Source organism: Lepisosteus platostomus, chromosome 1 (genome assembly GCF_059453375.1).
Source record: "Lepisosteus platostomus isolate fLepPlt1 chromosome 1, fLepPlt1.hap1, whole genome shotgun sequence".
NCBI lineage: Eukaryota > Metazoa > Chordata > Actinopteri > Semionotiformes > Lepisosteidae > Lepisosteus > Lepisosteus platostomus.
In genome coordinates this window covers 8,925,151-8,939,903 of record NC_142611.1, presented here as the reverse complement: position 1 = coordinate 8,939,903, position 14,753 = coordinate 8,925,151, and the positions used below count along the sequence as shown (strand labels likewise).

General features: G+C 36.5%; 1 protein-coding gene across 29 annotated transcripts in view; it reads right to left on the bottom strand.

Annotated features, from left to right (window-relative positions):
* adgrl3.1 (adhesion G protein-coupled receptor L3.1) overlaps positions 1–14,753 on the bottom strand; it is a 338,051-nt gene that overhangs the window by 130,438 nt on the left and 192,860 nt on the right. For all 29 annotated transcript variants that reach the window (XM_088612815.1, XM_088612965.1, XM_088612882.1 and 26 more), the window contains one exon: positions 12,980–13,780. In XM_088612815.1, the coding sequence (XP_088468941.1) occupies positions 12,980–13,780 (801 nt within the window). The remainder of the gene's footprint in view (positions 1–12,979; positions 13,781–14,753) is intronic.

The following is a 14,753-nucleotide window of genomic DNA, read 5'->3' as shown; positions in this document are numbered from 1 at the left end:
ATAATGTAAAGACAATCTAGTATTTTAATGGAAAACATTCTCTTTGCCTTTTCACTAAGGAGAGAGGCATTCATTCACTTATTTATTTATGCTGTGCTTGCCAGAGGCAAATCAATGCCAGAAACTACTAAATATATTGTATATCTTGGCATTATAACGAACTTGTTGAGCCATCTACAATTAACACAATTCTGGAAAACCTGCTGAAGAGCTAAAAAATGTTTTGTGTGACAACAACCAGTGCCATCTATATATGCTGCAAAGTAAAATAAACTAAATACTGAAGAAGTAACCAGGAAAAGACCCAACATCCAAAAATCCAAGCTCACAAAAGACAAAGCGGCTTAAAATCAAGGAAGTCAAGCAAAGAGCAAATATTAGGTGAAATGAGCATATAATGCTCCATTAATATAAAAACATAGCCTGCAAAAAAAAAATGATGGTAAATTGAGAACATATAACCAAGAGTACCAGAAATTAATACAGAATTGCTTTAAATAAATAGCGAACTTGATCATAATTACTGTTGTACATTCCAGTGAAAATATCTCCATATTATAATGTGCAACATGACAATCTTTTCACTTTAATGCTTAAGATGTATATGGCATTTTTAAATATCAGAAAGTAATATAACTGAGAAAAGAAAAATGAGACCATTGAACTCTGCAAACCCATTGAGTGGTTAGTAGCTAAGTGATCCAAATATAAGCAATGTACACTGTACTCCAAATACTCGAAGGTCCTCAAAGGGATACATTCCACCACCATTTGATAGATGGTCAGAGAAACACGAAGTAATTCTTCCCACAGAGCAGTTTCTTGTGCAGGTAGAGAATCTGGTCTCTGTAGTCTCTTCATGATTTTGCTGTTCCAGTTCACCCTGAGGTGTTCTGGGGGATTAAGGTCAGATCCCTGAGCAGGTTCTGAAATGTTTTCAGTGCAATTCTCCTTGAAGTATTTTGTAACAATCCCAGTGACATGGTACCTTATTTTGTTGGCAGATGTACAGATACTTTTCCATCAATGTTGACAGAACACAGTTGTCCAAAAGGCCATTAAACTGTTCCTTAGTTATGGTCACTCCATATAACCAGAAACCCTTGTGCAAGGTCAAGTAAAACATGCCTATAGTATCAAAGCACCTTCTACAGTTTGAACAGTCAGGACAATGCACTCTGACATTCTCTCAATGATAACCTTAACTGGGGCGGTGTGGTGGCTCTGCACCTGTGACTGTAAGGTTGCCGGTCTGTATTCCACAGCTGGCAGAGGAATCCTACTCCATTGGGCCCCTGAGCAAGGCCCTTAACCCTAACTGCTCCAGAGGTGCTGTGTAAATAGCTGACCCTGCACTCTGACCCCAAGCTTCTCTCCCTGTCTGTGTGTCTCATGGAGAGCAAGTTGGGGTATGCAAAAAGACAAATTCCTAATACAAGAAATTTGTATATGGCCAATAAAGTGATCTTATCTTGTACCCAGACTTTTCAGTTGGATGCAAGTGACATTTTCCACAGATTTAATGGTCTCAAAATCACTGCCATAAGGTTCTTGTGTATAAATTTGCTATGTAAAACAGTTCCACCTGTGTAGTTGTTAAAAGGGGATATAGCTGTTTATCTTCACGATACACTGTATAATATGTCCAATTTGTCATGATTTATGGTCTGTCAGCTTTAGATTCCACACTATCATGCCACACAATCTTAAACTTCTGTGCCATATTTTCCATAGCAGAATGTACTTTTTCCATTATGTTATGGATAATAATAAATGCGTGTGGTAGCCAACTGACATTCCAGCAGAAAGCTCAGTGCAAAACTATGGTGAACTGACAGTGAACAGTAATCTAATCTGGGAACACAATTCATTACAGGTGGAGTGAAGCTTCTCCCCAATAATATTTGGTAATATATTGTTGTATAAAGAAAAGGTATTTTGTAGGAGAAGGTAATACATACATTATATATAGTACATACTGTATATATAATGATAACACATAAAAAGGAGCCAGTAGTTGGCAAGCCTACAGGTAATATTTAAAATAATTCTGTGTTCTCTGAAGTTATGGTCTGGGCAAATGAAAAGCAATAACATAGATGGGGATCTTGATAGCTCTGTGTGGAATAAAACGGTTTCCAGAGAGTACTGATGTTATCTTCCTAAATCTGAAGCAATTTTTACAGGATTATAAAATGTTTTGTAGAATAATGCAACACTCCCCAGGAATCCATATAAGACTTATTTCATTAAAGAAGGACAGCAACATTTTCATAAAAATCTGCATCATAAATAACAAGAATAACAAACCAAGTGCACTGAACAACCTGAAATTCATCTACTGTACCAGGCAGTTTAGATTTTGAAAATTTGTTTTTAAGACATTTTTGATGGAAATTCAGTTGCAGTTAATTAAACTGAATAACTTTCAGTTATATGAACTGATGTATTACAATAAGTCTTAGACACCATTCTGTGTATAGTTACAAATTTTACCATGAATAAACAAAAACATCTTATCTCATAAACTTTCACAAGCTGTTCACAAGCAAGTACTGCCAGAGCATTTTTGACTGGCACCTCACAGAACATAACCAGGCAGTTTAATTTCTATGATGGCCATGTTGTATAAATTTGAAGCAAAAGCACCACACAGTAAAGGCTGGCTTCCAGGAACAAAGATCAAAGCTTTGGGATAGTCTATTTAAATTGCAATCTATTGTTTTTATATTTCTATTGCTGTATTCTATTTATGACGCACAATACAACTTGGTACCTACAAAAAAAACTGCTTTTCAAAACTTGGTACTTGGGTACCATTGTACACAGACTGTTATACAGTCAAAAATAAAATTTGACAAAAAATAACTGACTGGCCAGAGCCTCGTCTTTTCATTCTAAAAAATGTCACTTTTCTTCAGAGGATGTGGGAACATTTTAGTACTCAGGGCACACAGGCTGGTGCACAGCAAAGCACAAGTGCCTGGAAGAATCATTTGTCCCATGAAAAACCACTCTGTCTTAATAATTTCAGCAGTAAGCAAATCTTGTTGAATTAAACAAATGTCCATTCATGTTGACAGAGTCAGGTCACACAGCTGGTACCAACAATTCAACTTCATTATGAAGGTTGATGACTTTGTGTCCTATCTTTATCTGCCAAACAATCAGGGAACAGCTCCAGACAGTTAACACTAAATATGATACAGCAGCCAAATGCAGGCATGCCGACAGTAGAGGGAATGGCAAGAATACCACAATGCTATGAAATTTGTTCAAGAATATGTAATTTAACAACCTGGAAAACTGTATCGACTTACTGTTATTTAAGCAAGAAGGATATTTTTTTTTTGAAGCGTATACATAATTCTAATTATTTTCATTTAATTAAATGTTGGAATGTTGGATACTTAACCATAAATTAAGATCGAGTACTAAATTGCTGTGTCTTCCAGGATGAAACGGGCAGAGATCTATATTTAATAATGGTAAGTTTCCAAATCATGCACAAAAAACATATCAAATAAGGTTCATTATAATGAATTGATTAAGCACATTTTTTTTAAATTCAGTTGTTGGATATTTTTAAAATATTTCAACTCTATATTTATCTGCAACTTGATGACATTCAAGGTCAGATTTTGTGAACTGAATGACAAGTACTGGCGGTTCGTCAAAAACAAATTAATTGTAACACTTCCCGCTCTGCAGAGCAACTCTGCAGCTGCTTTAAAAAAAGACATTTATCATAAAATTAAAAGAGGTATTATATGTGATAAAAGGCCTCTGAGCTAATGGCTAGACAGCTGATTTGGAACAAATGCAGCTACTGTGTCTGTCTGTTTTTAGGAGGTGTGAGGGCAGCTTCTTAGTGTAGCATTCACAGCAAACCATAGGCAATCATCTGAACAGAGACTTCACACAAACCATTAAAACTACCAATCTTTCACCTAATCTCTCCATTCTCACCATTTTCCTTCAGCCATTTGTCAACATTTCTCAATTGCATTCACTAATATATTGGCCAGAGAGAAAAAGTGGCAGTATGCTTGACTTCTCTAGGAAATGAAGTTGACGACTAAAGATCAAAGGTTGCTTATGTGAATTCCAAAGGTAGTGACTGGAGGATGGATGCAAGTAACAAGGTGAAAGTTAATTCTTCCTCTCCGAATGCAGGCTTCAGCAGAGCAAAATTCACCACTTACCATTTATTTTCAAAATGCAGAATATGATTTTAGGTTTTTTGTTTTAAATAACATGCAGGATTCTTTAGGATCTAACATAAGATTATATGCAGTATTTTCAAGGAGGAAGCAAGAGATTTTAGCTGTAAATTTCGGATTTGTATTCTAAGAATGTGTTTTTTATTAAATGAGAAACAGATTGAAAAACTAAAAGGCTCAATAAGCAGAACCATCAGTACCTCCTAAGCAGGTCCCTTCATTTGTCTTTTTTGACACTTGATCAATTCTGTGAAAATACATCAGTTCCTTGAGATACAATAGACAACACGATACTAAAAGATCTAAAATGAGTAACGCCCATTAACTGCAATTTTCAGGAGAGGAAGGCCAAGTTCTAGTAAACAATAATGATGAAGATACCCACTCTTAAATATCATTGCCGTGCCAATTCACTTGCCAATACATCATTAAACAAAGTCAGGACAACTTGAGACAAACTGCAGCTTGATATCATTTTTTTAGAAATAAATATGCACACTATAAATAGTATTACTTCATACTGAGACACCACTGAATTAATTCCTAAAAACACAACAAAACACTGGTAGAATAAAGTTGGATATTGGAGGTTAAATAAATACTGGAATTACAAAAATGTAGAGAGCAGACTCATAGCTGCATACTCAGTATAAAATGACCAAAAACTGAAATGTATGTAATTTATATTAAAAATAACTTCTACCTGCAGTATAAGTTATTATACATTTGACTGTTTTACTGTTAAAGGTTCTAAAAACATTCATTTATACATACTTTGTCAAGGTCTTTGAAGTTTACCTAGAGTTATTTTGAGTAAACCTGCATTTGGAGAATAAGACTATAATTTCAGGAAGTTTATTATCTCAACAAATCTTTGAGATTGTGTTCCTTTTCACACTCAGCCTCATTTTCTTTCCTCTCATTTCCAACAAACAGCATGTGTGTCTCTGGAGGCAATTTCTCACAGAGAGACAAGACTTATTTAAAGGTAAATGTAGTGTGCTTTTCTTGTTATTGCCTGGTATTCACTCTTAGTTCTTTGAGTCTACGAGAAACACATTAGTAAAACCTGCTTTCTTAAAAAATACTTCTAAATTACTATCAATCTTAAGGCATGACAACTTTTTATTTCTGGACTGTCTCCAGAGCAGCCAGAGCCATTTTTGTAAGAGGGTGACCAAACTCTTAAGTAATATTCTTAATGTAATCTCACTACATTTCAAAAAGTAACATTGATTACAGTTACTCACTTAAAACTGTAAATACTTATTCTAATGCATACAGTATCAATATATTCATCACATACGGTATTAGGTTTTAATTACTTCCTCAAATTGTATAGAAGAAGAAAATATTTTATCAACTTACAGTAGTCATTTAAGTATTTTTCCTTACTAGATTCTCAAACATCTGTTTTCCATCTTATATTTATATTGCAGGATTTTGCAGGTAAGACGTTACACTTGTCTATATTGCACTAGCACTTGATAATCCTCTCATTTGGCATCATCTGTGAACACGGCTAATTTACTAACTATACCACAATCTGAATCAGTGATATAAATCAGGAAGAATGCTGGTCCTAATAAAAATCATTTGAAACTTCACTAATTACATCACCCCAAGTATTCGCCCTTTTTCTCAACTCTTTTTCTACCCATTAACTGATCCTCAATCGAAAGACACATACAATAGACAACACCTTTACGACAATACCTTTAATCCCTACCACCTGCAGTTTCAGAATTAATCATTCATGGGGAACTTTATCAAAGGTCTAATTAAAACCTGAACACCAAATAAAATACTCTCGTTCTATCCATTGCTGATGTTTCTTGTTCAGAAACCTCTAACAAAAAAGCACTACAATCATTGTGACCATCACCTAGAATCCTGTAATTCTTAGGATATCTATTCCTAGTTTTCGGCACTCTTTTTTGTACATGTACTGTAATAGTTTTAAATTTAAATTTATATGATAATTTTTTATCTGCAAAAGGTCTGATGTGGTGTTTGGGTACTGCGATGTAGATCCACTCTTTTTTCACTGTAAGAAAAGTGACGTAAAAGTGAAACAATACATTAGTGAAGTGTAGTTGATTAATGCTTACATTTAAGTAACTGGGAGTAAGGAGCTCACAACAGGCCAATTGTTGCAGGACCATAAAAGCTCTTGTCAATACCAGGAAAAACCTCACGCAGACAACTCTTCCACTCTTAATTGTTTATATCTCAATGGTAGAAGCATAACAAATAAGACCTGAAGGCTATTGCATTAAAATTGAACTAAGATATTACACAAGTAACCAAAACTTGGGTAGAGGGAGAATGACGAGGACAAATAGAAAATTAATGGGCACACACTTTCACAGACAAACAGGCAGATGGTAGTCTAGGATAATGTGTGAAAAATGACATGCAAACTAAAGCTCTGACACAAGATGATAGGAGCAGTTTAGAGTGGGTTCAGCTGGAAAATAAAATTCAAAGGAGCTAACAATGTGTACAGTATATTCTAAAGCAGACATGGGCACAAGCAGCTTACTGTATGATGACAACAGGAAGGTACAGTATGTAGAAAAGGTGATGTTATATTACTGGGAGATTTCAACATACCACACATAAATTGGGGATATTGTGAATAGAAATAGAAATATAGAAGCTAAACTGTGTATGGTTAATGATTGCTTCCTAACACATTTTGTAAAAGACCAACTAGGGATGATGTTCTTATTGACCTTACTAATGTTTTCCAACAACCAGGATATAATAAAGTGAACTGACGTAATAGAACCACTAATAAATGCGACCATAATATGATATCTTTTTCTATACACTTTAAATCTCTGAAAAGTAAGTCTCATTAAGGTTTTATAATTACAGAAAGGCAAACTGTGAAGGAATGAGCAAGAGCTTATAAGCAGTGAACTGGGACCAGATGGATACAGGGTTAATAGAAGAAGCACATAAGTGAAAAACAATGCTAGTCTACAGTAGGTAGGTACTGTATTAATCCCATGTGGGAAAGTGCTACAGCAGCCAGGCATAATCAACACAGTACAGTACAAATGTAGTAATACAGTAATACAATATAATAAAAAAAAATAAAATAAAGAATTACAAACAAAACAGAAAAATCACACACACACACACACAAATGAATGTACAGAACACAAGGAAGATGTAACACACAGTATAGATATTGCACACTCCCAAGCATATTGCACAGAGTAGGTACAGTAACTAAATAAATAGCCCATTCCACTTCCACGTATTGCACTTCTATAAACTAGATGTAGACAGAACACCAGTAAAATACAGCACCACTTGTTACAGAGGAATCAGGTTTCAGATGTACAGATATTGTGTCACAACATGTCAGTGTTGCCCCTGCCCAGACATACTGTGGTTGGGTTGTAAAGTCTTATGGCAGTAGGCACAAATGATCTTCTGTAATGCTCCTTGTCACAGTCGGATCAGACTGTTGCTGAACGTGCTCTTCATTCCGACAAGCATGTCATGGAGGGGGTGGGAGACATTGTCCATGATGGATATATAAATATATAAATTTGGACACCATTCTCCTTTCAGCCACCACCTCCAGAGAGTCCAGATGAGATCCAATGACAGAACTTGCCTTCTTGATGAGCTTGTTCAGCCGATTAGCATCCCCCACTCTAATCGCAGAGCCCCAGCACACTACTGCATAGAAAATGGAACTCGCTAAGACACACTGGTAGAACATCAGAAGCATCTCACTACACACATTGAAGGACCTGAGCCTCCTCAAAAATTAAAGTCTGACCCTTCCTGTAAATGGCCTTGATATTGTTGGTCCATTCCAGTCTGTCATCAATGTGACTAACCAGGGGTCTCAGGTGGGCCAAGACCAGCCTCTCCAGGGTCTTCATAATGTGTGAAGTCAGCGCTACTGGTCTGTAGTTGTTGAGGATGATGGGGTGCCCTTTCCTTGGTATTGGGACCAGACATGATGTTTTCCACAGCACACAGACTCTCTCCAGGCACAGACTGAGGTTGAATGCTGGAGCACTCTACTCAGCAGATCAGCGCAAGCCCTCAAGACCCTGGGACAGATGCCATCTGGTCCTGGAGCCTTGCCCTGGTGGAGCCCCTTTTCACCTTTGCTTTCACCTGTTCGACTGTAATGGTTAGCCTGGCCCGAGGGATGGTGCTCATAGCACTGTCAGTGGTGCTGGTGCTAATGGAGGAGGTGTTGGAGACAGGCAGCTGTGGGGGGTTGGTTATCGGGGCTGGCTGGGGGCTGTGAATAGCTGCTGGGGTTTATTGCTGTAGGCGGCCATGGTTGTGGGGGAATAGAGGAGATGTAGGGCAATCGCAACTGCAAGAGCTTCGGAGGTGAGTGGCTGTGGGGGAATGAGAGGGCCCTGCATCAGACATTAAAGAATTAAAGAAAAGGTTCAGTTTATTGGCCATCTCCAGGATCCCCTCTGTTACTTGCTCAGTCTGCTTGAAGCCTGCTCTCTCAGACCGCTCCATACGTCCCTCATCCTATTCATCCTATTCGTTTGTAGTTTGTCCTCTACCCTCCTCCCATAGGCATCCTTTCTCTCCATTAAATTCCATTTTAGTTCTCTTTGTACCAGCTTGCCCTCTTCCCTGTCCCCCCTCCTAAAGGCTCACTTCTTGTCATTCAGAGGAGCCTTCAGGTCACTTGTGATCCAAGGTTTATTATTGGGAAAGCAGCATACATCTTTGGCAGAAACGGCGTTATCCACACAGAAGCTGATGTAGTCAGTAACAGTCCACCATGCTGTCAATGTCGTCCCCGTGCGGCTCTCACAGCACATCCCAGTCTGTAGAATCCAGAGCACCACGTAGATCCTCCATAGCTTCCTGAGACCAGGTCCTTGAAATCTTGAAGGTCACAGGTTGGCGCTGGACAATGGGCTTCTATAGTGGTGATAGCAGGACAAGGTTGTGATCTGATGTGCCAAGGGGGAGGAGGGCAGTGAAGCTACAGGCTTCCTTAACATTGGCATACGGTAAGTCCAGTGTCTTATTTGCCCTGGTAGAGCACTTAACAAACAGGCAGGGTAGTAGACAGAGAAAGGTGATGTAGTCTGTAACGCAGCCCATCATGCTGATTAAAGTGATTCAAGTCCCCTGAGATAGCCATGAAAGCTTTAGGGAATTGCGTCTGCAGTCCGGCTGTAACTGTGTGTAAAATATCACAAGCTGCCTCTGTGCTTACTGTAGGCGGAATGTAAACAATAACAAAGATGGCGCATGTAAACTTCTGCAGCAGATAATATGATTGCAGTCCAACAGCAAGTTAAAGGGTCAAAATAAATTCATTCCTTAAAAAATGAGGTTCAACTAGACATTAATATCTAAATGGATTAATGAAAATACCAAAAGAAACTTCAGAAAGAACAGAGTGCTCTTCTAACTATTGAAAAGGACACAGGATTTGAAGAAATAAAAATATATCTACAGGTGCAGTTGAAAAAGATATTAGAGTTACCAAGAGGTAGACACTGCAATGAAAGCGTAGCAGTTTTTAGCACTATAGTAAAAAAAATGAAAGAAGGAAAGCAATTATAATTATAATACAAAGTGATAAAGATATAAGATATATGATAAAGATATACTGATAAAGATATACTGCTAAAAGTAAACCTGCTAAATAAATACTTTATATGTTTGTACGATAGAATGCAAAAATAACCTGCCCTATGTTAAAGAAAAAGCTCCTTCAGTATTTGTAATTTTAGCATAACTGACAGGCTTTCTTAAACCCAATAAATCATAGGGCCTTTTGGTATTTTCCCAGTCATACTTAAGGAAATGAGGGATATTATTTATAGACTTCCAGCTAGGATATTTCATCTCTCAATTAGAACAGTACCCACAGACTGGAGAAATGCAGACACAAACATTATAAAAAGAGGCAGAGATTTGAACTAGGAAACTATAGACTTATCAGTTTTACTTCTGCTACTGCCCAAATTATAGAAATTAGAAGAATACTTAGAACACAAATGAAATTTACATGATAGGCAACATAGCTTTAGAAAGATTAGATTCTTGCTTAACTAACATACAGTTTTAGAGTGGAGCAGTCGCACTGTGGCAAAGGATCTGTGCCTGTGGCTAGAAGGTTGCCGGTTTGTATCCTGTGGCCGGCAGAGGAATCCCACTCTGTTGCGCCTCTGAGCAAGGCCCTTAACCCCAGCTGCTCAAGGAGCACTGTACAATGGCAGACCCTGTGCTCTGACCCCAGGTTTCTCTCTCTGTATGTGTGTCTCATGGAGAGAAAGCTGGAGTATGCGAAAAGATTAATTCCTAATGCAAGAAATTGTATATGGCTAATAAAGTGATCTCTCTCTGTCTCTATACAAGAATAATTTGATTAAAACATAAGAAAACTCTTAATTGAGATTATAACTTTCCAGAAAACTTTTGATAAGGTCTCTCATAAAGACTGATTCTCAAAACAAATCCTATAAGTATCCAAACCCACGCATATAAATGGATACAGAACTGATTAGTGAACAGGGAACAGTGTGTCATGTAAACAGTGATATGGAGAAAGGATATGTTTTAGGCCCATTTTCTTCCTGATCCCTATCCATTATTTAGATTCTAATATACTTACTGTGTTTGTATTTTCAAATTATAAAAAAAAATAGTGGCAATAACATCAAAGGACACTAGTAACTTTAAACGTATCATTGATCATTTTAAAATGATGCACACTAGTAGTAAAAATATACACTGTATAGGTTTAATAGATGATTATGAGTTGCAGGAAACTACACTGGGTAGCAGGAACTTTAAGGTGTTTAAGATGATTTCTCTATAGTATGTACTCATATACTGTATATACACATATGTAGCCAGTTACACAGATACATACTGTAGGTTTTTTAATTATAGATGTGTATATACAGTGTAGAGGTTATACATTAATTATTCTCAAAAGAAACCTCACTCTCATATTTACTGAAAATATACCAAAATATCGATGGTATACTTTAAAATTCTGCACATATCTAAAATGCAGAATAATGATTAGCTATTAAAATTGTATATTTCATGACCGCTATTTTTTAGAGCAGAAGACAATTATGGATATTTTCTAATTTAGCAATTTCAATTAAAACATTCTCTTTATTTAGATCTATGTAGTTTATAATAATAAAAAAAATATTATTCAAGTGGAAAAGAACATCAAGAGTATGATTAGACTATCTGGTGAAATTGCTTAATTAGCAACTTAATGTAGAACAAAGCTGCATGCCCTAAGATAACTTAACTTAAGCTAACTGTATTTTTTCCTTTCCTTTTCTTAATATTACTTTGCAGGTCAATTCATCGAATATCAATGGATACTGGCTGAGGATCCCCTGGGGTTGAATGGTCCATTATTCAAAGGGTGATCGGTGAAAACAAAGTTTACAGAGCATTCTTTAGATAATTTCTTGTAGTGCAACTCCCAAATGAATGTAAAAGCATTGTTTAATACACCATCATTTAATAGAGCATGAGACGAACTGCATTCATTCTTAAAAGGCACAGTGAACCAATTACACTCAGCAAATAGCTTCATGCTCTTGGGAATTTTCCTATCTTCTTTTACGAAGGGCAGATTCAATTCCTATCTTACCAACAGGAACGATGCTATCCCTTTACACGAGATGTCTTTTACCCCGGTTAATTATAAGGGTCAATACAGAAAACCAGACTGTAAAAGACAGATTCAAATTGCATAGCAAAAAAGATCTTCTAATTGACACAGTTTTAGGATAAACACAAAGACAGTGTATACAGTAACAGCAGCAGACAACCAAACTCTGAAAGCACAACTTACACCTGAATGAACTTATGTATAGTATCATGTACTCGAAATCTATTTATTTTCCAAGGAAAAGAAAAAAAGCCTCAATTAATATGTTTTTCCTTTGACACCCCACTATAATAAAATGATCATTTTATTATATATGTATGTCCTGTTATTAGCCTTAGATGTACCCTACATCCCCAAAAGATACTTATATTATAAAACAAAAAGTGGAAATGTATAAACAATGATAGCTTACTAAAAAAGTACAACAAAAAATAGAGTTGAAAGAATAAAGATTTATAAATCACCACTGAAGTGCACAATTGCAAACCTAAGAATCTTTATGTAAGTTGTTCACGGAGACATATGTCTAATCAGAAATGCGAGTGTAAAAATATGACAACATTTCAGAACAGATATTTAATATGTGTAAAAAATATGGCTGTCATTTCCATTAAAGACTTGAGACACTTCTAGTGACATGATTATTAGAATGTTCATATTTCTTGAAGATCCTTAATACTGTTGCAGAGGAGTTTTTTTTTTTAAAGATGAACAAGATGTTCCCTTCTCCATTGCACTATATTATTATCCCAAGTCTTTCAATTGACAGTTGAACATAATGATACTGTGCTAGAAAATATCACAAATATAAAGTTCTCACATTTCCTGTCTTCAAGAAATGTTTACATGATTCATTCATGCCACTGCCTTGATCTGATATACATAGGAGACTTTTTTTAAGCTTTTATGACCTGCTATGTACTTCTGGGACATTTAAGGCATGGATGCAAGCTTTCAATCATACCTTATAATAATCTTAAATTCCATTTAGCTCCTGTAGAGTGAATTTAGAAATGCAGGAACCCACTAACTAAGCTCCTCCACCTCTACAGTATATGCATGCAAACACATCAACTGTACATACCTGGTCTGTTGTCCAGTGCTCCAAAATCCAGCGAGTATTTCACCACATGGTAGTTGTTCCAGACATAGAGCAAGTTGTCTCTTGGATTGTAATCCACTGCTGCAATATACTGGTATGAGTTGGGAAAGGGTATGTCAAGGTATCCATCTTTGCTGAGCTCAGTATTGTAGATGTAGTCAATCTTATTTCCAGTGGCTTCATTGTCATCATCTTCATAGACAGACTTAACCACATACAGAATACCACAGATCATGAATGCATTAGAGGCAGACCTTTTATCATAAGCTGTGTCCCAGGTTCCCTCAATCCGCAGAGTGTATGGATTCAGTTGGCTGATGACTATCTTTCCATTGTTCTGTTCTGTGGCATAAATGACCCAGAGCCCATTCTCATCCACTGCGAGGTCAATGTCAGATTTACCTCCCCATCGGTAGGGAGAGGTGTCATGGTAGTTGGCACTGGCAATGATGGCCTCGCCACTCTTGATGCGTGTGCGGAGGTCAAACTTGACAATGTTGCGTGTGCGCTCCTTGTTGAAGAAGAGGGCACCATCGTAAACCACAAAGCCTGTTCCATCCACACGATGTGGAAGCTTGTATGTTGTGGTAGGCCTTCCTGCAATAAAGTCTTCCTTGGAAGAATATTCTGTAAGTGTGTCTGTCCTGTAGGGTGTCCAGGGCATATAGTAGATCTTGTCGGATGCCTGGAGGGGGTCCTTACACCAAGCTCCTGACTGGTGGTCTGATTCAAAAAGGTGCTCACTCTGATATACCCCCCTCAGCAAGCCAGGACACAGGAAAACTGAAAGAGTTGAGGTAAACAAGAAATAATGAAGGGAAAAGGTTAATTTTCTTTGGGAAATCAAAAGTAATATGAAGTTTTTGAAAGCACATTACACATTATTCTTTCATGGTTGAAATCTCACTGACATGTCTTATGATGATGACTCATGTTTTAAGAAACTAACTGTGCATCTATCATCATTTACACAGAAAAGTTAAATTGCTTTTATTTTGATTTTGTGCAGTCTGCAAATAGGAAAAAGTCTTGTTTTTTCCATTACTATACTGTATACTGATGGTATTTTTTGCCTTTATGTACATTTATGAATTAAAAAAATGTATCAAAAACAAATGAGAGTACTATACATCCAAAGTCTGAAAACATGCTGCAAATGCTATGATAATGGAATACACAATATAGAGATCTACTTTTTTTCTAATTTTATTAGAATCTGGATGTTGAGGGAAAATATGTTTTCCATAGGAAAACAGACATTGACATTAACCTTTCAAGTCATCTCAATTGTGAATTTATAAAGGATGTAAAGGCTCTGTAAGATACAGTACAAGATATGAATAAATAATGTAGAAAATTAAACAAAAAGTAACAGACACTGGAACCTATAGTAGATAAATGTAAAATTATCTGGTAACCCATCACTTCAAGTCTTCAAGATCTATTTTATTTGCATTAAAATAAAAAAAACTTTAGGATATACAGTTAAGCTTTCTTCAAAGATAGGCTTAACTGAGGAGCCAACTGGCCCACTGTTCTATGTCTGAACACTGAATATATTGGTATTTCAGCAGTCCAGATACTTTAAATGTGTCTTGTTTAAGTAAAAAAAAAAACTGGAGTTGTGGTAGATTATGTTGTTTTTTCACAATGAATAATAAGGAAAAAACAGGAACAATCAAAGAAACAAAAAATATATATTAGATGCCATTTCACACATTAACCTGTTACCCGTAATTAACTGGTATTGATTTTA